Here is a 24,977-nt window from a genome sequence, read left to right as displayed (position 1 = left end):
ATCCTTCATACTATTCACTTTAAAAAAAATTAATTTTAGTGAAGGGAAGGGAGAGAGAGAAACGTCAATTTGTTGTGCCACTTATTTATGCACTCGTTAGTTGATTCCTATAATGTGCCCTGCCCAGGGATGGAACCTGCAACCCTGGCCTATTGGAAAGGTGCTCTAACCAACTGAGCTACCCAGTCAGGGCCAAAGATGAACGCTTTTTAACAATTTGACATCATTCCTTCCAGACTGCCAGCAATCAAATAATATATGATTAACACAAAATGGGTACCATGTGGACTCTTAAAACTTTTTAAAACTTACTGTATCAAGAAATCCTTGCCTGACCAGGCGGTAGCGCAGTGGATAGAGCGTTGGACTGGAACGCAGAAGGACCCAGGTTTGAGACCCTGAGGAAGTCGCCAACTTGAGCAAAAAGTTCACCAGATTGGACCGAAGGTCCCTGGCTCTAGCAAGGGGTTACTCCGTTTGCTGAAGGCCCCCAGTCAAGGCACATTTGAGAAAGCAATCAATGAACAATTAAGGCAGGGGTCGGGAACCTATGGCTCACGAGTCAGATGTGGCTCTTTTGATGGCTGCATCTGGCTCGCAGACAAATCTTTAATAAAAAAATAATGTTAAAAATATAAAACATTCTCATGTATTACAAATCATTCATTTCCTACCACTCACGTTCATGGTTGCAGGTGGCTGGAGCCAATCACAGCTGTCCTTTGGGACAACACCAAATTTTTATTGGATAATGCGTAATGCGTAACACCTGTCGTTGTATGGCTCTCATGGAATTACATTTATTTTTTATTTATTCATTTTAGAGAGGAGAGGGAGAGACAAAGAGAGAGAGAGAGAGGAGAGACAGAGAGAGAGAAGGGGGAGGAGCTGGAAGCATCAACTCCCATTATGTGCCTTGACCAGGCAAGACCAGGGTTTTGAACCAGCGACCTCAGCATTTCCAGGTGGATGTTTTATCCACTGCACCACCACAGGTCAGGCACGGAATTACATTTTAAAATATGTGGCGTTCATGGCTCTCTCAGCCAAAAGGGTTCCCGACCCCTGAACTAAGGTGTCCTAACGAAAAACTGTTGATGCTTCTCATCTCTCTCTCCATTCCTGTCTGTCCCTATCTATCCCTCTCTGACTCTCTCTGCCCTGTAAAAAAAAAGAAAAAGAAGAAAGAAAGAAAGAAAGAAAAATCCTTGTCTGTTTCTGAGCCTTTATACTAGTCTTTATTATTATTATTTCTTAGTTACAATACAGTGAGAACCATCCTTGGTGCAAACAGCTGGAATTAACCCTCTATCCCGGCCTCTCTTTTCCCGGGGTCCCACGGACTCTAGGCTTAAAGTGCTAAGGCTTCATTTTCACACATGTAAGTTTCTCTTATTTCACTCGCACACATGGAGCCTTCCGCAACTCATCTGGCTTCTTCACAGCTGGCAACCCTGCCCCAGGTGGGAGGAAAGCCCTCAAGCTCGTCGTGGAGAGTACGCGAGGCGCCGTCCAGGGTCTGGCGGCTTACCAACTGCAACTACTCCCAACTCCTCTCCAGGTCGCTGGCCGGTGGCCTCTTTTCTTCCGCAGCTAACCAGTTCCCCGCGGTTACCACCGCCCCAGCATTCCCGGCCCCACTCGATTCACCCGCAAATCCGGCAGTCTTCTACGCTGGGAACTCACGCCGTTCAACCCACCCTGGCTCCACCCCTCTCAAACCTGCTCCACGCAACCCGCCCCGGCTCCGCCCACCGGAACCTGCACACCGCCTTCCTGGCTCAGCCTCCCTGGGCCCGCCCACTCAGTTTCTAGCTCCACTTACCGGAACTTGACCCGCCCCCCATCCCCCACCCCGGGGCCGTGCGCTGGGAAACTGCCCCGCCCGCCCCGCCCAGGCTCCGCCTACCCGTCCCAGGCTCCTCCGCTCAGGAACTGCACCAGCGGCCCCTGGCCACGCCCACCCTGCCGCGAAAACCCGAGCGGACGCCCGCCCGCGGGGTGGTCCAGTCGGTCCGCCTTAGGTTGGTGCCCTGGTTCAAAGCACCATGGAGGAAGATGTCGCCGCCGCTGCCGCCGCCGCCGCCGCCGCCGCCGCCGCCCACTACCAGCCGGCCAGCCCCCCGCGGGACGACTGTGTCTACAACAGCTGCTACTGGTGAGGGGCACGGACGGCGCTGCCCGGAGCATCTCCCTGGCTCGCCCCGCCTCTTGCCGGCCCCTTCCCGGGGTGCTGCGGGCCCGGACTGGCGGCTTTTCGGTTTGGCGGGAGGAGGGAGCGGGAATGGTCGCCCTCGTCTCTTGAGGAGAGCGTGATCGTGTGGATGGCGGTGCGGCAGGGCGGATTGCGCCGGGAATGGTAGGGTTGGCGGCGCCTTACTTCGGCTGGGCGCCTTTCGCTTGACGTTTCTCAGCAGATCCCCGTGCTGGGGGGCCCAGGAACGAGAGTTGCAGGAGGAGGTGGAACGCAGAGAGCCTTTTGAAAATGACTCTGGCGAAACTTGTGTGGTTTCACACGGTTGTGAAGGTCGTTTGAATTTTAGAAGATAATGGAGGCACTGAGATTTCGCAGTAATATCTTTCCTAGGTGTCACCCAGTTAATAGAAGGACGGAATCCAATTCAGACTCTTTTGTACCAAAAACCATGATCTTACCCACCGTGTTGTCCTTATAACAATGGTTATAATTACATAGCACATGTTACATGCCAAGCATTGTGCTGAATGGTTTATGTAAACGAATACATTGAAATCCCCCAATCACCCACCCTAGGAGGTAGGTACCTTTGTCATCCCCATTCTAAAGATGAGAATACTGAAGTAACTTGTCTGAGGCCACATATCTTGTGAGTGAAGGAATGGGGGTCTACACATAGAGTCTGGCTCTGGGCTCCATACGTTGCGCCCTGTCCTAGCCCACCTCTGTGGCTGAATCGCCACTCCTGCCTTGCTCCTTTTTACTCCCACACCTACTGCTTCCCTTGCCTTGTAATGTTTTTTCCACCGCAGCCCCTTCACAATTGTGAAACTTTAGTCATCTACAACTACCTTTCCCCCCTTAGGCTGGCCACCAAACCAGTGCCACCAAGAAGAGCTTAACGTTTGTTCAGCTCTGACTACATGGCAGGCCCAGTACCAAGTTCTTTCATACATGCCTGGGACACAGGTTCCATTTATTATCACTTTCCTAATTAATCCCCCCCCCCCTAATTTTTTAAATGAAAAGATGAGCCACAGAGAAGCTTGTTTGCCCACGATGACCGACCCATCTAGCAAGTGCTGGTCCTGAAACTGGAACCTCTGTAATGCTGTAGTCCATGCTTACCTATTGCACTTTGTTCCTGCCCTGCCTCCCACCCAAATCCTATTAGTTCTTGTCCCTAATGCCCATTCATTGTTCATTCCCTCCCTCCCTCCTTCCCTCCCTTCCTCCCTTCTTTCAATAAATGTTTATTGCGCTATTCTAGGCACTAGGGATACAGCAGTGAACAAAATAGACAACGTCCCTGGTAAGATATTATGGTTTTTATGTGTGTTGGTTGTGGGAAAGCAGACAAAACAAGTAAACCATGTTTGGGTGGTGGTAAGTGCTATGAGACAGATAAAACCAGGTCAAGGGTGGAGACTTAACTATTTTACATTAGGGTATTTAAGGAAGACATTGTTGGTAAAGTGATACATGAACAGAAATCTGCAGAAAAAGAGAGCGGGAACTTTGGATATTGGTGGGATATCATTCCAGGCAGGGGAACAGCAGGGGCAAAGACTCTGAGAAGGAAGTATGCCATGAAAGGTCTAGGAATAACGTGGAGGCTGAGTGGAGTGATTTGGTGGAAGGATGGTAAACAAACATCCCTTCAACAGGTCACATTTTAGTGCCTTCACCCATAGGCCAGACCTTCCTTGACTAGCTGTTGAGGGCCTGTTCCAATTCTTCCTAACAGGTCTCTCTGCCGAGCTCTTCCCGATTCCATCAGGTCTTTAACTTTAGCAGGCTGCAGACTGCTCAAGGCCATTTTTAATTTGAATGTGCTGGAGAATCAAGTGGGAGCTGGTAAAACAGCACCTGTTAGGGTCCCGCCCAGAATCATTATGTGTGACCTGCTCAGTGGAGGAGGAGTCTGAGTCCAATGATCACATTGTCCATCTCCTGAGCATAACAAACCCTAAGGTCTGGTCACTGTCTGTGCTTCCAACCCCATTTTGAACCTACCTTACCTGCCTTACTGTAGGGTTTCTCAGCCATGGCTCCGCTGATATCTTGAACATGTTAATTCTTTTATTTAAAAATTGACTTAGAGAGAGTGAGAAACATTGATTTCTTGTTCCACTTATGCGTTCATATGTGCCCTGACCGGGGATTGAACGCACTACCTTGGCATGTGGAGATGACACTCTAACCAACTGAGCTACCTGACCAAGGCCCACCTCTACTTCTGCTAGCTCTGTCAGATATTACTTACCTTTTAGTAATTGTGGTAATGGTGGTGGCCAGTATTTGTGTGGCACTGGGCTTTGTAGAGCATTTTTCTTTCCTGCATGCTTCCCTGACTTCAGCCCATCACCCTTGCAGAATCTTGGTCCTGATGCTGCTTTGTTAGCTTTTCTGCTGCCCAAATAATCAAGTTGAGACACTATTGTCATTATTCCCTACTTTTTTTTGAATTAGTTAAATGGGTGCCAGGACTCATATCAAATCCAGGGTTCTTTCTATTCCAAGTGACTGCCAGTGTTTCCAAATATACAGAGCCCTCCATTTTATTAACATCTAAAGTTTCACAAGGCTCTCATACATGGTATTAATTGTATTCTGGGGGGGAGGGAAGACAATAGAAAGGGACTAAAAATTCAGTATCTCTTATGTTTAAATTTGTTTTTTCTGTGTAGCATTCACACATATTTAAAAGATGCTAGATATGTCCAACGCACATGTGTGTTCAGCCTACCGATAGACCTTACACGACATATGGATTTGTGAACTTTTTGCATTAATTCTGTGACCATCCTTGGGATGAGGTGAAGGGGAACAAACAAGGAAAGGCAACTGACATGTACCTCCTCCATCTTCCCTCATCCCTTAAATCAGTGATTTCCTCTTCTGTGCTTTTCTGCATCTTTTATGGCCTTGGATGCTTTCTTATTTATGCATCTGTTTGTCTTCTCTCACTGTCTGTAAGCTCTGATTTATCATATCGTCCAAGCACTTAGCATAGTGTTTTGTGTATCACAGCCTCTTAAAGATGTTTATGATCAACTCTCCAAAATGTCTGTTGATAAGACAGTCTTCTCAAAACTTGGTCTTAGAATATCCAGATTTAAAAAAATGTTAGATACTACATGTTATATGTCCTGTTGAAACAGTATTGTTTGAAAGGGATATTCTAGTGTTTTTTAAAATTATAAGTGGTATTTATATTATAACATTCATCACAATTAATTCAATTTTAAAGACTGTTATTGTCTTTAAAAGAGCATTGCTTTTTAATCACAGTGAAGTGTCAAGAGATTAGGGACTTATCTCAGGTAGTAAACTTAAAGACAGAAAGCACACTTTTGCAGTCAGACCCAGCAGATCCCTCAGATGCCTTGGGGGGTGTGAGCAGTATATTTTTGTTGCTCCATACTACATATCCTATGGAAGTGCTTAGTAGTAGCAATCTCCTTTAATCTCTACTAGAGGAGGTTGTCACCTCTACCACAACTTTTCCCATAAGGTTTCTTAGGTATTTTAGAGAAAAAATCATAGGGGAAAAACACAGAAGCTCAATGTTGGTACTTTAAGTCTAGATGTATGGAACATTGTGACAGGTAGACAAGGGCAAGATGTATGACTTGAAAGTGTTTATTTCCATAAGATGGTGACAGTCCTTGGTGCCTTGCTTTATTTTCAGGTAACACGGTGTAGGTGGCTGGAAATTAGGCTTTGATGGACTGAGTCTCATGTGTGAGCAGAGTGTTGGTATCACTCATTTTGAGCAATGGTACAGTGTGGCTCACTCGAGAAGGAACCCAGGGGCTTAGCTGTGGGTCCTGCCAGCAGTGGGCAGGACTCGCCTGTGCGGGCGTGTGGCACTGGCTGCCAGTGTGGCCTGGTTTGACGCACTGGGCCGTGCTTTCCTCAGGCACTTCTGACCACTGCTTCAGCTAGCAGAAGGCTTCTCGGAGAAGGGAGATTAATCTGGGGTGGAGAACTAGGAAGATGAGTTTTAGTACAGCATGAGAAAGAGTTTCCTGAAAGTCAGGGCTTCCTCTGGACTGGAGGAACTTGGGAATCACACTCACAGGGGCTTCCTCTGAAAGAATTACTGGACATAATCACATAACTGCCCTGATCCATTCCATCTAAGAGCTCTCCTACCCCAAACACCCGCCCTGCCCCACTCCTCAGGGAGCAGAAAACTAGGATGCACTGTGTTTATAATGTAATGTGATTATGTCCTTTTTACTGATGAGAAAAGGAGACACTCAGGTCATGGGTTCAAAGCTTCATATCTTAAAAATTAAAAAAAAATTGATTAGTGAAAGAGAGAGAGATATATAGAGAGAAGCATTGATTTTGTTCTATTTATTCATGCATTCATTGGTTGATTCTTGTATGTGCCCTGACTGGGAGTTGAACACACGACCTTGGCATGTCAGGATGACGCTCTGGCCAACTGAGCTACCTGGCCAGGCTAAAGCTTCTTACCTTTTAAATGGCTGAGTTGGAATTCCAGCTCTATCCCAAGTCCCTGGACACAAAGTTTATGGAATATTGACATAGCGTTTTATCAGTTATAAAATGCTTCCATACACAAGCACTGCTGGGGTAGGTAATGCACGCTCTCTGCAGAGGGGTCCACATGCAGCACAGGCTGGGTAACAGCTGGTTGGGGGTGTTTTAGAGGAGGATATGTTAGCCAGTTGTTGGATAAGATGGTGTTTAAGGTCTCTTCCAACAGTTTTATGGCATCATCAGTCTTTTGTTCAGATTTGAAAGACAGTGTTCTTGCTTAATTATATTGATTAAACAATTATTTTATTTCAGTGAAGAAAATATTTGGAAGCTCTGTGAATACATAAAAAACCATGACCAGTATCCTTTAGAAGAATGTTATGCTGTCTTCATATCTAATGAGAGGAAGATGGTAAGTTGGTGAGTGATTGCAGAAAGAAAACAAGAAATTTAGGATATTAGAAGCTAATGTAGAGTGGATTTAGTACTGTTTTAAAATGTGCTTTACAAAATACAGCAACACTCTATTTTCTTATTGATTTGAGAGAGAAAGAATCGAGAGACAGAGAGAAAGAAACATTGATTGTTCTTCCACTTATTTATGCATTCATCTTTTGATTCTTGTACGTGCCCTGACCTGGGATCAAACCCACAACTTTGGCATGTCAGAATGACACTCTAACCCCATGGTTCTCAAAGTGTGCAACAGGGCGCACTGCTGCGCCCTAGAAGATTTCCAGGTGCACCCTATGGTATTCCAGAGAAATATGTGCCTGTTGGGGACCAAAAAACCAAATAGGGTTTTTGGAGTTTAAATTTTGGGGGGACAGAGGTGTAGGGAATTGGCTGTAAGCTGACAGTCTGCCCAACCCCCCACCTCACTTGTCTGATTAGGTTGCAAAAGGCTGTTAAGCTGTGGTGCTGGATTGTTTCCACTACCCACCATGTTCCCCAGAAAGACTGGAGGCAAGTTTCTTCTGTCCTTTGTTTAGTGTAAAGTTAAGATGATATATATGGTGGGGGTTTTCTGCACTTGGTAAAATTCTTGGATTGCCTTGGAAACATAATCAAAGATCTTACTGATTTGCTAATGGCCCACTTTGCCCTATAAATAAAACAAGATGTGGTTTTTGGGCATGCTTTGTTCTTGCCAGCAGCAATTACAGGGCCCTCCCGATCCCGTATTTTCTTAATTCTGCGTATTTTCTTAATTTCGCACCATTCCCACTCGGGACCTGGAATTACTAGCTGCGCTGGTTCGCAGCATGCGCCCAGATATAAAAATAAATATAGTTACTCTATTATACCATTTCATTATGGAAATACCACTCTTTTCGTTAACACATCATTATTATATTTATTATTAACACTTCATTATATTATTTTTAGATAAATACACCCAAATAAAATGGGTAGATTTCTTAAAAAGAAGCATGATATTGAAGAATCCTATTCTGGAAGTGAGCAAAAGTTAAGTGTAAATAAAATACAACTTGAAGGCTGACGGGCGGAATTTAATTTATAGCATTTTCCATCACTTAACACTGAACAATATGATTGGATTAGAAACCTATTCATGGAAGCTTGAAGTACTTTTGGTTTAACATTGACAGAAGAAGAACTGGCAGCTATATCCACTGATCGTGGATTGATGATTAAACATAAGGAATTGTCTCTTGAAGCCTTTTGGATTTCTATGAAAGAAGAATATGTGGCAATATCTAAAAAAGCTTTGAACATTTTACTACAATTTTCAACATCCTATTTATGTGAATTAGGATTTTGTACCCTCAACACAATTAAGAGTAAAAAGAGAGGAATTCTTCAATGTATTGACGAAGAAATGAGAGTTTGCCTTTCAGACTATGCCCAAACATTGAAGAAATCGCTAGGACACATCAGGCTCCTGTTTCTCATAAACACAAGAATGAAAAAACTTAACACATTCACGCCGGGAACTGCCAAATTTACTAAATCTTACTAAGAATGTATCTATATATATAAAAAGATAACTTTTATGTCATTTTTAAAAATTTTTTAACCCCTTATGAATTCTAACAAGCATAACTCAAAAAATGTAACATAAAAATGTTTTTTAATGTCAGAATAAATTTAATTTTGTTGTATTTATTTAATTACCATAAAAGAATGCTTGGACTTCATATTTTTTTCTTTAATATTTGACTTAATTATTATAACATATTTCTCAGAAATTTGTATATAGTGCACCTACAATTATTTGTAGGATTTTAAATGTGCCCCGACTTCAAAAAGTTTGAGAACCACTGCTCTAACCAATCGAACTACCTGGCCAGGGCGCTATACAGCAACGTTTTATTTTTTTAAGTTTAGATTTTTCTTTAAAATATTACTGTATTTTTTTTTATAGCAACATTTTCAAGTGTGTGTTTGGATGAGATGTTTTTCCTCCCAGGGTACGGCTGAGTTAGGAGAGTGTAATCCCTCACTAGGAGTTTAAATAGAACTGCAGTAAATTTATATGAAGTATTAAAAAGAGTAACCTTTTTATATTTTGTAAAGCATGTTTACAAAGATTGGCTCATTTGATCCCAGTGGGAACCCTGAGAAATAGGCAAGTTCCAGACAGCTAGCTCCGATTTATAGATGAGGAAATAGAGACTCAGGGAGGTTCCCTGAGTAGGTGGGAAAGCAAGACTTGACCCTGCAGGCCTCCTGTTTATAGTTCAGGTCTCTTTCTACTCTCCAAAGACCATCGTATAATTAACTTTTACTTTTTCAGTTTTAAGGGCATTTAGCAGTATATCCATTTTTCTTTCGCCTTGATTGTTGCTTGCTTAGAAATATTTTATTTTCCATGTCAGAATAGCTCTAAAGAATTTGGTAGTGGTTTAACGAAAATTGCGGCTTATGATTTTTATTGTTTTTTGTAGATACCTATCTGGAAACAGCAGGCACGACCTGGAGACGGACCTGTGATCTGGGTGAGATGGGTGACGCAGAGAGCTGCTGATGCGTCATTAGTACTTGGGACCCCTGAGTGGCCTTTATGTCTTGGTAGAGCAGAAATGATAGGGCAGTAGGGAAGGGCTCTACTAATTATAAATTGACTTTAGAGAATAGATGTCATTTGGCCTAAGGCAGAAGCACTTACGGCTTGTTTATTTTAATTTTGAAACTTACAGAAATAATTTTAGACGGTCTGTGTGGCAGATATATTTGTGATCTCCCAGACTCTTTTCCTTTTACCTCCGGAAAGAACTGGAGCAATTTACTCCAGCTGCACATGAGAGTTATCTGGAGACTGTGTTCAGAATACAGCTTTCTGATTTAGTTGATCTAGAGAAGGGTTCAGGAATTAGGGTTTGATTTTTTTTTTCTGGTTTGTTTGTTTTTGTTTTTGTGAGAGAGAGAGGGAGGGAGGGACAGATAGGGGCAGGCAGGCAGGGAGAGAGATGAGAAGCATCAATTCTTCGTTGCGGCTCCTCAGTCGTTCATTGATTGCTTTCTCATATTGTGCCTTGACTGGGGGTGGAGGGGTTACAGCAGAGTGAATGACCCCTTGCTCAAGCCAGTGACCATGGGGTCATGTCTGTGATCCCACAGTCAAGCTGGTGACCCTGTGCTCAAGCTGGTGAGTCCCTGCTCAAGCTGGTGAGCCTGCACTCAAGCCAGCGACATCAGGAATTTCAACCTGGGTCCTCCATGTCCCAATCCGACGCTCTATCCACTGCATCACCGCCTGGTCAGGCAGGAATTAGTGTTTTCAGCAGGCTCCTGAGTGAACCTGACTGGCATTGGAAAGACACAGATCTGTTCCAGACCTTTCATTTTTCAGGTGAAGAAGCCAGCCCAAGAAGGCAAAGCAAGTAGCCCCAGGTCATCTGGCTGGTCAGTGGCACAGCTGGGTCTCGGCCTGGGTCCTTTCCAGTGCACATCTGTGTGCCACCTCAGCCGGGCCCCCTGAAGAACAGAGTTGTTTATGCTAGTAAACCTGAAGATAAAGTAAGAGAAAAACTCTATTCATGATAACGTAACAAGCATCTAGTTTCTGATACTTAAGATATCATTTGAATTGGCTTCATTGATTTATTTAAGATATACCTATTGGGTACCTGTTATATGCCAGGCACAAAATAGGCTAGCATCCTTGGCTTCACGGAGCTCACATTCTCGCTTCTTTTCCCAGTGGGTGATGTGCTGCTCTGACGTTACAGCCCAGATCCAGCAGTGTTGGGTTAGGAGGCTGGGCTTAAGAGTCAGGCGCCCTGGGGTTGAGGCCCAGTCTTCCGTGGCTGGCTGGGCAGAATGGGCGTGTTGTTTATCCTTTTTTCCAGGTCCGTGGGGTTGTGATGTTTAAATGAGGCAATGCATGAAGCACTATCTGGGTGTCCGGTATGGTGTCTGCTGCTGGTGCTCAGGAACCGTTAGCTGTTACTCCTGGAGATCCTGCATAACCCTGTCGCAGACGTCTGTCTGCCCTAGAAGTTGTCCCCGTTGAAGCTCAGCAAAACTGACAGGGCAAGGGCCTGGGGTCATGTCCCTCTTACACAGCAGCTCACGGCAGCTCAGGGTGGGGAACCCTGTCGCAGGAAGTCCCCCCACACCGTCTGGCAGATGTAGCTTTGCCTCACTGCTGTCCTGGAGTAGGAACTGGGTAGGCCTCCCTGAGGGGGTAGACACCAGACCTCAAGGAGCAGACCAGTTCTAGGTGGGTATCCCTTCCCCTCGCCCCACTGCGTCTTTCTTGGCGTCTGGGCCAGTACTGAGCCCGACTCAGAGAGAGAGGCAGCGGCTTCCGTCTGCGTCCCTGGGCTGCACATCTGTGCTGGGAAGGTGGCTCCAAGTTGAGGCTTACTTTCCCTCAAGTTCTTCAGCCATCTGGTGTGCAGGAATGTGGACCTGAATGAACTAGAAGGCATGGATGTTCTTTGTTTATGCCTTTTCACAAGTTGTATCTCCTTTCTGGAAGGTTCTCCCCTTCAGGCGAGATTCCTCAGTAAGACTCCTTGGTTATCGGTCCCTGTCTCTTCTGATTCTTGTTGCCTTTTTAAAAGGCATCTACATTCATAATCTTGTTAATTGTCCCAGTACACTCAGAGGTAAATGCTATCGTTTCCTCCATTTTATAAAGGAAGTAACAGGCTGGTACGTGGCAGGGCTAGGGCTTGAACGAGGTGACCCAGCCTCAGTGCGCTCACCTGCATGCTCACCTGCATGCTCGCCTGCATCCTGGTTCTAGCTCATCCTCGCCATCCTGTAGCAATTCACCTGCTTCCCACCCACTCCTCTGGGAACTCCTTGAGGGGGGGCATGCGCTCACCTGCATGCTCGCCTGCATCCTGGTTCTAGCTCATCCTCGCCATCCTGTAGCAATTCACCTGCTTCCCACTCCTCTGGGAACTCCTTGAGGGTGGGCAGGTGTCCTTCTTACCTTTGTGTCTGTATTTCAGCAGCACAGTTTCCCACAAATAATGAGTGTGCATTGCAAAACAGCTGTAATGTGAGGTAGAAGATGTCAAGGGAGAAACATATTGGATAAAACAGAGACTTCTAGCCGGGGTGGGAGAAGATAAAACAAGCGGACTTAATGGGGAAGAAGGCGTTTGAGGCAGAGTGAGTGATGGATATAGGGAGAACGGTGGGGAAGTTTGCTGAAGGTGGAGGGGAATAGAGTGAATGAGCCCAGGGGAGGGAAACAGGACTGTTCAAGGGGAAGACACTCTTCGTTTGTATCTGGCGGGTTGGATGCATTAAGGGGAGTGTAGGGAATAGGCGTTCATTTCTGATGCTATTTCTGCTTTGCTCAGATGGAATTGGAGCTGGAGGAAGCGCTTTAGGCTTTGATGGTACAGCATCTCTAGTCTCAGTGAATTATCTTTTCCACCTCACGGTCAAAGGAAATAACTTTTGAGAAAGTGCTTTATAGCTCTGGAGTACTAGAAATGTAGGATGGTGGTATTAATATTATATTAATATGGTTAAACTTTTAATCTCACAGTGCTGTCCTCTGTGACAGTGTTTTTGTTCCGAGGAACTCGGAGCACCAGACTGCCCGCATGTCCCTTGATAACCGCCCTGACATTTCTTCCAGCAGTGCCCGGTGTCTGGGAACGAGCGTGTCTGTGACCAAGTTATGCCCGAGAAGCTCTCTTTACTTTTTAATAGTTACAGATGACGTTTTAGCTTATTTAGGAAAACAAAAAACTCAAACCAACAATTTTTTTTTCTTTTAACTATAAATACAGAATAAAATAAAAAACTGAAGTCTTTCTTTCCCTCTCCAGGCTAACCTGAAATAGTCCCTTTGTTAATAGTTAGGACAGTGGTCCCCAACCCTCGGGCCGTGGACCCGTACAGGTCCGTGGGCCATTTGGTACCGGTCTGCAGAGAAAGAATAAATAACTTACATTATTTTTGTTTTATTTATATTTAAGTCTGAACAATGTTTTATTTTTTTAAAATGACCGGATTCCCTCTGTTACATCCATCTAAGATTCACTCTTGATGCTTGTCTCGGTCACATGATACATTTATCCGTCCCACCCTAAAGGCCCATCCGTGAAAATATTTTCTGACATTAAACTGGTCCATGGCCCAAAAAAGGTTGGGGACCACTGGTTTAGGGGATATTCTTGCAGACTTTTCCCTCTGTATTCATACACATGCCTACGTATTTCTGAATGTGTGATGTGTCTTTATATATATGTAGCTTTTATTTATTTCTTTAAATGATTTATTTATTCTAGAGAGAGAAATGGAAACATCAATCTGTTTCAGGATGTGCCCTGACTGGGGATCGAACTGGCAACCTCTGTGTTTTGGGATGATGCTCTAACCAACTGAGCTATCTGGCCAGGGCACATGCAGCTCTTAAAACAATAATACATATATTTTGCAATCTGATTCCTCCATCTAACTATATAACATAGGCATTTTTATGTTTTCCACATAAACTTATCAGAATCTTTTTAATAGCTGTATAGTACTCTGTCCTATGCTGCATCATTGTTTATTAACTATACTACTCTTGGTGGACTTTTGGTTGTTTCTGAATCTACATATTATAAATAATACTACAGAGATTTTCTTTTCTTTTTTTAATTTAATAAGAGAGAGATAGAGAGCGGGATAGATAGCAGTAGACAGACAGGAAGGGAGAGAGATGAGAAGCATCAATTCTTCATTGTGGTTCCTTAGTTGTTCATTGATTGCTTTCTCATCTGTGCCCTGACTGGGGTGGGGGGCTACAGCCTGGGCCAGTGATGCCTTGCTCAAGCCAGTGACCATGGAGTCATGTCTGTTAGCCCACATTCAAGCCAGTGACCCTATTCTCAAGCTGGTGAGCCCGTGCTCAAGCTGGTGACCTCGGGGTTTTAAGCCTGCATCCTCTGCGTCCCAGTCTAATCCTCTATTCACTTGCCACCACCAGGTCAGGCCAGAGATTTTCTTTGTATAAATATATTCATATCTTTTTTTTCTTTTTAAAGATTTTCTTTATTGATTTTTTTATTATATTTTTTAGAGACAGAGAGAGAGAGAGAGAGGGATAGACAGGGACAGACAGACAGAAACGGAGAGAGATGAGAAGCATCAATTATTACTTTTTCATTGCGCGTTGCAACACCTTAGTTATTCATTGATTGCTTTCTCATATGTGCCTTGACCGCAGGCCTTCAGCAGACCAAGTAACCCTTTGCTGGAGCCAGCGACCTTGGGTTCAAGCTGGTGGGCTTTTTGCTCAAACCAGATGAGCCGGCACTCAAGCTGGCGACCTCAGGGTCTCGAACCTGGGTCCTCTGCATCCCAGTCCGATGCTCTATCCACTGTGCCACCGCCTGGTCAGGCTATTTATTGATTTTATAGAGAGAGGAGAGAGAGGGATGGAAGGTGAGAAGTATCAACTCATGGTTGCTTCATTTTAGTTCATTGATTGTCATATGTGCCTTGATCAGGTAGCCCAGGGTTTTGAACCAGTGGCTTCAGCAATTCCATGTCGATGCTCTATCCACTGTGCCACCGCAGGCCAGGCTATATCTATATCTTTATCTACACACACACATACACTTTGACATCTGTATGGCCATTTTTCTGTAGGGTCGATTCCTTGAGGTGGTAACATTGCTTGGTCAAAGGGTAGGTGATGTATACATTCAACTGTATACCCTGTCACTGGACATTTGGTCTGTTTTCAGGGTTTTGTGTTTGCTATTTTGCTATCATGAAGAGGGCTGTATTTGCCTTGTATCTGTTTTTTTCTCTTTTTTTGTATTTTTCTGAAGTTGGAAACAGGGAGGCAGTCAGACAGACTCCCGCATGTGCCTGACCGGGATCTACCCGGCATGCCCATCAGGGGGTGATGCTCCGCCCATCTGTAGCGTCGCTCTGCCGTGACCAGAGCCACTCTAGTGCCTGAGGCAGAGGCCATGGAGCCATCCTCAGGGCCCAGGCCAACTTTGCTCCAATGGAGCTTTGGCTGCGGGAGGGGAAAAGAGAGACAGAGAGGAAGGAGAGGGGGAGGGGTGGAGAAGCAGATGGGCGCTTCTCCTGTGTGCCCTGGCCGGGAATTGAACCCGGGACTCCCACATACCAGGCCGACGCTCTACCACTGAGCAAACCAGCCAGGGCCTGCCTTGTATCTGTTTTTGATGCTTTGTATGCATTATATATAGTATAGATTTGGAATTCACCATCATAAATAACTTGGCTAACTTCAACTTTACTTCTAGGATTACCATGTTGTCTTGCTTCATGTTTCGAGTGGAGGACAGAGCTTCATTTATGATCTCGACACTGTACTGCCATTTCCCTGTCCCTTTGACGCCTATGTGGAGGATGCCTTCAAGTCTGATGAGGACATCCATCCACAGTTTCGAAGGTGAGCAAATGCAGGATGGATTTCCCTTCTTTCTGAAGTGAGACCGTGACAGTTTCATAGAGCTGTTTTGTTTATTTTTGCATTTGTTTCATAAAGATTACTTGTCTGGCATCACCATTGGGTTGAGAATGATGTGCTACATAGAAGATTCAAAACGTTTTAAAGTTTTAAAGGTTGTCCATCATATAAAAGGTTGGCAGCCTGACTTGTGGCACAGTGGATAAAGCGCTGACCTAGAACGCAGAGGTTGCTGGTTCGAAACCCTGGGCTTGCCAGGTACAGGCATATATGAGAGTTGATGCTTCCTGCTCCTCCCCCACTTTTCTCTCTCTCTCTCTCTCTCTGTCTTTTCCTCTCTCTCTCCTCTCTCTAATAAAAATGAATAAATAAAATCTAAAAAAATGAAATAAAAACAAAATAAAAGGTTGGCAGTGCAGTGGCCTGACCTGTGGTGGTGCAGTGGCTAAAGCGTCGACCTGGAATGCTGAGGTCGCTGGTTGAAAACTCTGGGCTTGCCTGGTCGAGGCACATACAAGAAGCAGCTATTACAAGTTTATGCTTCCTGCTCTTCCCCGACCCCCTTTCTCTCCCTCTCTTCTGTCTAAAATCAAATAAAACCTTTAAAATTTTTTTATGTGGTAAGATCTCAAGTATTTTCTCTCATACTCTCGTTTTTTGGGGGGTGTATGTGGTGTGGGAGTGAAATGCCTTATGATGCCAAAATTCAGAAGGCTTTCATGGCCTCACCTAAAAATGATGTATTTTGCCCTGATACACAATTGAGTAAATAATGACAACCAGATATATTTCGTGCGTTTGTAGTTTTGGATTTCCTTGCTCTGATCATTTCCCGGGGCTTCTTCATTAATTGCATGTAAATAATTGCATGTTACTGTTAGTACAGAAACGCCTGCAGAGTTTTGTGCATGTCATAGGAAATTAGTCTACATAACAATTGACTTAGAATTTCAACTGTCATACCTCCCTGAGGTAAACAAATGCTGACTTACCTGCAGGAAATTTCGAGTTATCCGCGCAGATTCTTACCTGAAGAACTTCGCTTCTGACCGATCTCACATGAAGGATTCCAGTGGGAACTGGAGAGAGCCTCCTCCGTCATATCCCTGCATTCAGACTGGAGGTGAGCCACGGGGCTTCCTCAGGGGTTTCCCCTTACCGGAGCGGGGACATTGCACTGTTCCTCGGGTAAACCCCTCCCCGCCCCCGGTGCTAAGGCAGTAACTCATGGGAGAGGGAAGGTATTAAGGAGCAGACACAACACTTGTTAGAGGATTGGATGTACCCACTGCTCAGACAGTGGGACTAGTAGCACCTTGCTGTGGAGGGGTTTCATATTATGCTGAAAAAAATCACCATTGCATCCTTGTGATGTATGAAATGTCACATTCCTGGTTCTAGAATCAAATCTGCATTAGGAAGAGGTAAGAGCTAGCTGGCAGGTTTTATTGTACCACTTAGGTGCTTTTAGGCCTCAATCTACAATAATTAATAGTTTCTTGAGATTTGAGTGGCATTACTATATTACTATTGCTTGGCATTCACTTGAGTTGAAACTTTATTTATGGTTGAAAGTTGTTGACAACATTGCCGTGTATTGGTGAGATCATCCCAGCGGCTGGCTGATGCTGTTTGCGAGGGTGCTCCGGCCACAGCTGGAGAAATGGGGCGTGGTCAGCGCTCAGCATGGAGGAAAGGAATGATGTGTTTGGCATATATAAAGGTAGTAAACTAAAAATCATCAAACCTTGAGTTTTGAGGCTCTCTGAAAAGCTCTGTAATTTTTTAAATTTATATTGGAATTGCTTTTTAATCTACCAGCCTGCTTCCCAGGCTCAGCATTGGCATTGGGACAGCTCCCACGTTAGGAGAGGGCTGCGTGGGGTGGGCCTGCCGTCAGTCCTGCAGTCTGCTAAGGGGGCGTGGTCTCGGGCACTGTGCCTCCGCAGCCTCCCATCTTATAGATGTGAGCCCTGACTCACAGCCTGCGCATAGTAGGTGTTCAGCAACATCTCACCAGCCGCGATCCTCTCAGAGTCATTTCTTTGGGTTTGATGACTACTGGCCTATAATAAGGGCTATTATGTGTCGGGCTTTGTGACAGCCCCTTTACATATTAGTTTAGTTTGCTTCTCACCACAACTCGAGTCAGGCTGTATTTTCCCCAGCGAATGGTCGCAGAAACAGAAGTTCGTGAAGGTTAAGCTCTGAGCCTAAGGGGCACGGCTGGAAAGGGGCAGGGTTAGCATACTGCTTGAGGAGGGTTTTTTTGGGGGGGCGAGGTGTCTTCTGGTTCATATGTACGAGTTCATCGGGGACCTCCTGAACTGGAGATTCAAACTGAAAGGAATCTGCTCTGAGTTGAGGGTGAGGGTGAACATACTGGTTTCTCATGTAATAGTTTAGTCACATTGCAGTGTTTTCTCACATGGTCGATTCATTACTCCAAGCCCTGTATTTATCACAGGAATACTTCCAATGTTAGGATACATGGAGTCACTTTTAGGTAATTCACAGTGTTTCATTTTTTAATTTTTAAAAATTTTTTTATTTTTACTTTTTTATTTTTATTTTTTACAGAGACAGCAAAAGAGTCAGAGAGAGGGATAGATAGGGGCAGACAGACAGGAATGGAGAGAGATGATAAGCATCAATCATTAGTTTTTCGTTGTGACACCTTAGTTGTTCATTGATTGCTTTCTCATATGTGCCTTGACCATGGGCCTACAGTAGACCGAGTAACCCCTTGCTCAAGCCAGCGACCTTGGGTCCAAGCTGGTGAGCCTTGCTCAAACCAGATGAGCACGCACTCAAGCTGGCGACCTCGGGGTCTCGAACCTGGGTCTTCCGCATCCCAGTCCAATGCTCTATCTACTGCGCCACTGCCTGGGGCGGTGTTTCATTTTTTAAACAGTTAATAAAAGGTTCAAGAAAATAGCAAACCTTAAATTAATGCGTGCTTTAGATATTTTAATAGCAACTTGCATTTAATTATGGGATTGACTTTTATGACTGAAAATTTAGTACATTTAACATATTGTGCATTGTGAAAGCCTATACATTTAATAATTCCGGTGGCCATGTGTCTGCAGGACTACCGTTTTCAATTCAGCATTTACTGTATTTTAAAGAAAGGATCCATTCCTGATAAGAAAGAAGCTGAGATTTACAGTCTTATAGCCTTGCCCTGAAGACGCAGTTCCAGCACCCGCTGCTGACGACATTCCCCGGGTCTTGGGCTGAGTTATAGAATACACCAGAATGTCCTCTTCCCTTTTTGAGCCCGTTACCGCCTCTTGTCCTGTATACCTCTCCTCTTCTCGCCCTCAGATGCGTCATAGTGACACTGGCTGATTGCAGCTGAGCTGAAGACAGTGTTATGTAAACAAATGCTACAGGAGAGATTATGGGCAAAATCTTACTTGTTACACATGGATCTTTTTAACAGGGTTTAAATTTTCATTTTGTTTTTGTACATTATTCTTTTTAAGTAATAAATATCTAAAGATAGTAATCATTTTTTATTATATTGAAAGTCCTAGAAAACAAATACTATTGTATTTCAGAAGTTGTGGGTTCCATCAGCCATTAGTGAGAAATTTTAGCTGGCCTGCTTACTGATACATGGAGTGTGGCATCTGTCGCAGGCAAGCAAGGGCTTCCGCCCGTCTGCCTTGGAGGGGCCTGGCTTTCCTTTAGTTCGGGTACTTGGTCAGCCTGCATCCCCACATCGCTGATGACATCAGCAAAACTTCTGGTATTGCTGATTGTCTAGCTTTTTTTGTTGTAAGGATGGTCTTTTTAAATGCATACATATATAAATATGTATATATATATATATTTCTTTTCCAACTCTCTTTTTGTTTTCTTGAAATTTATTTGTTGAAGAAACTGAGTGTGGGAGAAACAACCTGTATTTTCCTGATTATATCCCTTTTGTATCCTATGAATTTCCTGTAAATTGGCAGTTTGGTTTTTCATTTAACTTTTTATTTTGAAATAATTTTAGACTTCTAGAGAATTTGCTAAAATAGAATAAAGTTCCTATATATACTTTAGATTCCAAGTGTCTGAGAAAACCACAGGGTAATTATTGAAACCAAGAAAATGATACAATTGATACAAAAATATTGACATAATACTGTTAACTTATAGAGCTTCTTTAAATCTTGCAAGTGTTCCTACTAATTTTTTTTCTGACCCAGGGTATTACATTGAGTTGTCATGTCTCCTTGGTCTCCTTCAATCTGTGACAATTTCTTTCTCTTTTACAATGTCTAAGCTTTTGAAGAGTACTAGTCAGAGTATCCCTCAGTTTGGGTTTGTGTGATGTTTTGTCATGATTAGATTGAAGTTACACATTTATGACAGGAATACCACAGAAGTGATACTGATATTGATCCATTTGAGTAATTTCTCCTACTTCTAGTCTTCTGGGTTGTTTTATTGCTGTTAAACCAAAATTGTGCTTTCAGTGGCCATTTCTTTCATATATCTTTTTAGATTCCAAAATGAACCTGAATGATTTTATCAGTATGGATCCTGAGGTAGGGTGGGGCGCTGTTTACTCGCTGTCTGAATTTGTCCATCGCTTTGGCAGTCAGAACTGCTGAACTTGACACCTGGATGTAGAACCATGGAGAAATCCTGGACATGAACAGTAAACCTCATGGTACAGTTGGATTGGAATTGTGTTTTCTTCTTTTAATTCAATTCATTTGAAACATGAGTGAACAAAGAGATAAAAACTTTTTTTTTTGGATATGTCAGGTCAAAACTTGATGTAATGTATGTTTGTCCAGGTGTTCCTACGGCTCATTTGTTAAAACATGTGATGACTGATGCCAGTAATTGCTTTTGTTGTGATAGATGTGTGGCCTTGTGTTTGTTCTGGATGTTTCGTTTTTCTCCAGCTATACTGTAAGCTCCTGGAGGGCAGGGCTGTGGTTCATTGCTCAGTGACTCTCTTCACACCCCAAAAATGTCGCCATAGATGTTTGCTAGTGATTGATTGTGTTGCTGCTTGAAGAAGGCTGATTTTGTGAGCTGAATCAGCGATGAGTATTAGTCTTTTTGGACTGACTGTTCTTTAAAAGATTGCAGCCCTCTCAGGCTTGAGTGTTATTTGGACTATTTGTGTATTTTTTTAAAATAAAATTGTTTTAAAATTAGTTTTGTTTTAAAGATTTTGTGTCACTTTTGATGTCCTGAGAGATCCCCAGGAATGTCTCAGTTGTAAATGGGAACCATTGCTTTAAAATACATTTATCAGTCTTTCTTCTTGAAGAAGTATTGTAAATTTGGCTTTGATCATATAATTCTAAATAAAAGATGTTTGGTGTTAAACCGGCATACAGCAGTAGCTTTCATTCATGTCTTCATGAGTCTACTGTAAAAAGCAGCAATTTCTTATAGTAAGGATGTCTAAGCTTTTGATCTTAGGTGAGTTTTCTGCTTATTAAGAAACTTTAGGCCCTGGCCAGGTAGATCAGTTAGTTATAGCATCATTTTAAAATGCCGAGGTTGCGGGTTCGATCCCTGGTCAGAGCACGTATAAGAATCAACCAATGCTGACCTGTGGTGGCGCAGTGGATAAAGCGTCGACCTGGAAATGCTGAGGTCGCCGGTTCGAAACCCTGGGCTTGCCTGGTTAAGGCACATATGGGAGTTGATGCTTCCAGCTCCTCTCCCCTTCTCTCTCTCTGTCTCTCCTCTCTCTCTCTCTCCCTCTGTCTCTCCCTCTCCTCTCTAAAAAAATGAATAAATTAAAAAAAAAAAGAATCAACCAATGATGACTTGTATAAGTGGAACAAGTTGATGTCTCTGTCTCTCTTTGGCTTTCTCCCTTCCTCTCTCTCTAAAAATTAATAATAAAAACAAAAAACCAGAAAACTTAAATTTAATAGAAATTTCCTGCCTTGTGCTTTGGAGGGACAACTGAAATCATTTACTCGAGAACCATTCACTCTACGGAAATACCATGCACCCGTTCGGTTCAGCTGAGCAGGAAGATCCTGGAGAAGGCGAATGAATGTTAGGTAAAAGGAATACAAATACAGCCTCTTAATTTATTTTATAATTTAGAGCTAAATATAGACCTCAGACAGCTGTCTTGTTGACTTTCAGATGGTGATTTAACAAGTATGTGGCTAAAATGAAGAAGATAAATTTCGGCAGGCTGCACCACCGAAATGCTTTGTCCTGAGCGCGGTTTTTCAGATGGACCACAGGATGGTAATCTGATTTACAAATTTCCGTTTTAGGTTTTCTTTTGCTAATGTGTGAGCAAGTCTCCTGTCTGGTATTCAAAGGTATGTCTAGTGCAGACTCATCAGGCAGTGTGTGTATGTGGCAGTTTGAACTTAGCCACTTTGCCTCAAAATTGAAAAACTCTGTCTTACCAGGGCGGGGAGCAAGGTTTATTGTGTTTCTGCCTGTTAAAATATCCCAGGACCACAGTCTTGACCTGTTAGAAGCAATGGAGGACATCTGTGTTTTTCCTCTCTAACGCCCCTGCAGTGCCCTCGAGGAAGCCCTTCTTTGCACATTTCCTGTAGTTCTGATGGCGTACAGGTGAAGGAGGTAGCCCAAGCTGGGTCAGGCTTGGACCCCAGCCCTGGACAGATTTCAGAATGACCTGTTCCTGTGTTCGTCAGGATTGCTAAGCAAGGGCCCTGGGAGTTCGGGACTGCTGTGGGCATCTCGCTGCCGCAGTGGCAGGGCCTGACCGCAGGGTGCAGGCCAGCTTTGCTGAGAGCCGAGACCCAGCTCCGAGGGCATTCCGGAGCATCGGTGTCTGTCCCGCTTTTGAACTTTCCAGTTAGAGAAACCAATGGATTCCTTTTTCTCTTCAGCTTGTGTGAACTGGATCACTGTCGGTTATAACTGGAAGATGGGTGGATTCCCTTACAAGGTTTTTCTTCACAGTTACTTATGTGATCAGGCTTAGAAACTGTTATGTTTGTCTTTCTGTGCTTAATTTTTCTCCGAGGTCAGATTTGCTTCTCTTTATATTCAACATGCATGAGAGAACTGAATAAAAACTGTCTGGAAAGAGGAACTTTCAAGAAAAGCAGGGGACTAAAATAGAATTTGTAAGTTGACTGTGAACATAAGAGAAATAAGGAATCCCTGAGAACCCAACATACAGTGGGCAGTGATGCCAGTACAATAATCCACGTGGTTCCAGACCAGCAGGATCGACTGTTCCTACTGAAGATATTACCGTAGCTTTTGAGAAAGATTATGTCTTTCAGAAGAGGGCTTGGTTAGCAGTGGAAATAATGACAGACTTTTTGTGTATGTGGTTTTTCTCAGTTTAATTTTTGATTTATTAAAAAATAAGATGGTATATGCACATTGTACAAATTTAAAATGTCTAAAAGGGTGTATGGTGAAAACTAAACTTCCCACCCTTCTGTCCTTCAATTTCTGACTTCCCTACCCAGAAACAACCTCTGTTTTCAGTTTCTTTTATATCTTCCCAGGAGTTTTTATGCCTACATAGCCTATTTGTATTATGTATTAAACCTGTTTTTCTTTCTCCACACAAATGGTAGCATTCTAAATTTACTGTTCTGCATTTTGCTTTTTTAAAGTTAATATATTTGGATATTTTTCTAATCAGTACATGTTGAACTTCCTTATTTGTTTGAAAGGTTATGTGTATTCTGTGGTATGCACAGCTCATCAATTAATAGTCCTTTATAGATTGTTTCGTTGTTTCTTAGTCTTTTGGTATGTCATGAACTGCTTCAAGGAATATTTTTTCCTTGTGTCTTGATAACAATTTCCAAGATAAATTTTGAAAGTGTAGACTGCTAGTTGTCTCACCGAATCTATTTTTGTATTTTTCCTAGAAAGGGGATAGCAGATGTTTTCTATAAAAGGCCAAATAGTCAGTATGTTAGGCTTTGCTGGACTTAAGGTCTCATCCTGATTATTCAACTCTACCTTTGAAGCAAGTAATGCCACATATGAAGGTGATAATAGACAGTATGGGAATGAATGGGTGTGGCTTTAGTAAAACTTTGTTCTCAAAACCAGGGGCCCTGCAGAGTTGAGCTTTGGGCTATAATTTGCTGTCCCTTATTGTAGAGTAAGAGAATACCTGGTCTGTGGCTGCTGTGCCAGGGACTACATTTCCCAGACTCCTTTGCAGCTTGAAGTGGCCATGTGTCCAGGTTCTCACCATGGAATTGTGAGGGGAACAATGTGGCCACTGACTTGTGAGACATTGCCTGCCTACTCATTCACACCTTCCCCCCTTTTCTACTGGGTGGAGTGGTGATGACTAGAGTGACCTGAGAAGATAGCCATTGGAGATAGAGCCACCCTCACCCTGGGTTCCGGTTACCCTGTGGAGCCGAGTTGTATACGTGCTGAAAAGTGTACTATGGAACTGTTAAGAGGAAAAAAGTATATATTTTTTACATTACAGAATTATTGGTGATACTTGATTCAACAGTTTAGCCCTCCCTCTCTAAACAATACAGTTCTTATTCAAACACTCATAACAGGGTTTTGTTTTTGTTTTTGACAGACAGAGTCAGTGAGGGACAGATAGGGACAAACAGGAAGGGAGAGAGATGAGAAGCCTCAATTCTTCATTGTGGCACCATAGTTGTTCATTGATTACTTTCTCATATGTGCCTTGACCTGGGGGCTACAGCAGACCAAGTGACCCTTGCTTTAAGCCAGCGACCTTGGGCTTCAAGCCAGCGACCTTGGGCCTCAAGCCAGAGAGCTTTGGGCTCAAGCCAGCGGCCATGGGGTTGTGTCTATGATCCCATGCTCAGCAACCCTGCGCTCAAGCTGGTGAGCCCATGCTCAAGCTGGTGACCTCAGGGCCTTGAACCTGGGTCCTCTGTATCCCTGTCTGATGCCCTATCCACTGAGCTACCACCTGGTCAGGCTCATAATGATACTTGACTGGGTTGGAAATAAGGCTTTTAAAATGCCACATAGCGTTAGATCCTGTGCCTACTCATGCAAGCCTCCCCCTAAGTGTCCCACAACATTTGTGAAATTACTGTCCTTCACAGAATGTTTAGGAACCCTGGAAACAGATGTTCTTCTATATATCTTGATTTTCATGAGATTCAGGAGCCTCATGGTTAAGAAGCCAAATGAACTTTGTCCTTGTTTAGGGTTCAGACACATCTATTCCTGTCTGATGGACCAGAGGTCCTCAAAGCAGTCTTCTAGATAAGAGAAAAATAGGTTCCTTTGAGAAAATGACACTTGTGTGAAGAAGACATCTGGATGATTGGATCAGACTAGGCGAGGAGGCCTGGAGTTTAGAGTGCTCCCTGGCGGTAGGTACAGTATGAATTGTGCCTCATCGCTTCCCCTTTATGCAATACATCCTTGACCTCAGTCCCTCAC

At 43.7% G+C, this 24,977-nt stretch overlaps 1 protein-coding gene across 3 annotated transcripts; it reads left to right on the top strand.

Moving 5' to 3' along the window:
* The first annotated feature begins 1,961 nt into the window (after positions 1–1,961).
* Positions 1,962–23,365, top strand: NTAQ1 (N-terminal glutamine amidase 1). Of its 3 annotated transcripts, XM_066265726.1 has the most exons (7): positions 1,962–2,158; positions 7,028–7,127; positions 9,628–9,678; positions 15,424–15,572; positions 16,589–16,713; positions 21,522–21,628; positions 21,717–23,365. In XM_066265726.1, exons 1-6 carry the CDS (start codon positions 2,049–2,051, stop codon positions 21,626–21,628), a joined length of 642 nt encoding a protein of 213 aa, XP_066121823.1. In that variant the 5' UTR covers positions 1,962–2,048; the 3' UTR covers positions 21,717–23,365. The 3 variants fall into 3 exon arrangements, with proteins under 3 accessions (XP_066121823.1, XP_066121822.1, XP_066121824.1); XM_066265725.1 differs by lacking the exons at positions 21,522–21,628; positions 21,717–23,365 and adding an exon at positions 20,094–20,942; XM_066265727.1 differs by lacking the exons at positions 1,962–2,158; positions 21,522–21,628; positions 21,717–23,365 and adding exons at positions 2,274–2,359; positions 20,094–20,942.
* The last annotated feature ends 1,612 nt before the right edge of the window (positions 23,366–24,977 follow it).

Source organism: Saccopteryx bilineata, chromosome 3 (assembly GCF_036850765.1).
Source record: "Saccopteryx bilineata isolate mSacBil1 chromosome 3, mSacBil1_pri_phased_curated, whole genome shotgun sequence".
NCBI lineage: Eukaryota > Metazoa > Chordata > Mammalia > Chiroptera > Emballonuridae > Saccopteryx > Saccopteryx bilineata.
The sequence above is the reverse complement of the archived record's forward strand: the minus strand, read 5'-3'. Positions and strand labels throughout refer to the sequence as shown.

What these genes read in the sequence shown, in the direction of transcription:
- NTAQ1 (XM_066265725.1), top strand. Translation starts at nt 2,049, where the DNA reads ATGGAGGAAGATGTCGCCGCCGCTGCCGCCGCCGCCGCCGCCGCCGCC. An exon ending in GTCTACAACAGCTGCTACTG is followed by an intron (nt 2,159 to 7,027) that starts GTGAGGGGCACG and finishes ATTTTATTTCAG; the next exon opens with TGAAGAAAATATTTGGAAGC. An exon ending in TCCCTGCATTCAGACTGGAG is followed by an intron (nt 16,714 to 20,093) that starts GTGAGCCACGGG and finishes ATATCTTTTTAG; the next exon opens with ATTCCAAAATGAACCTGAAT.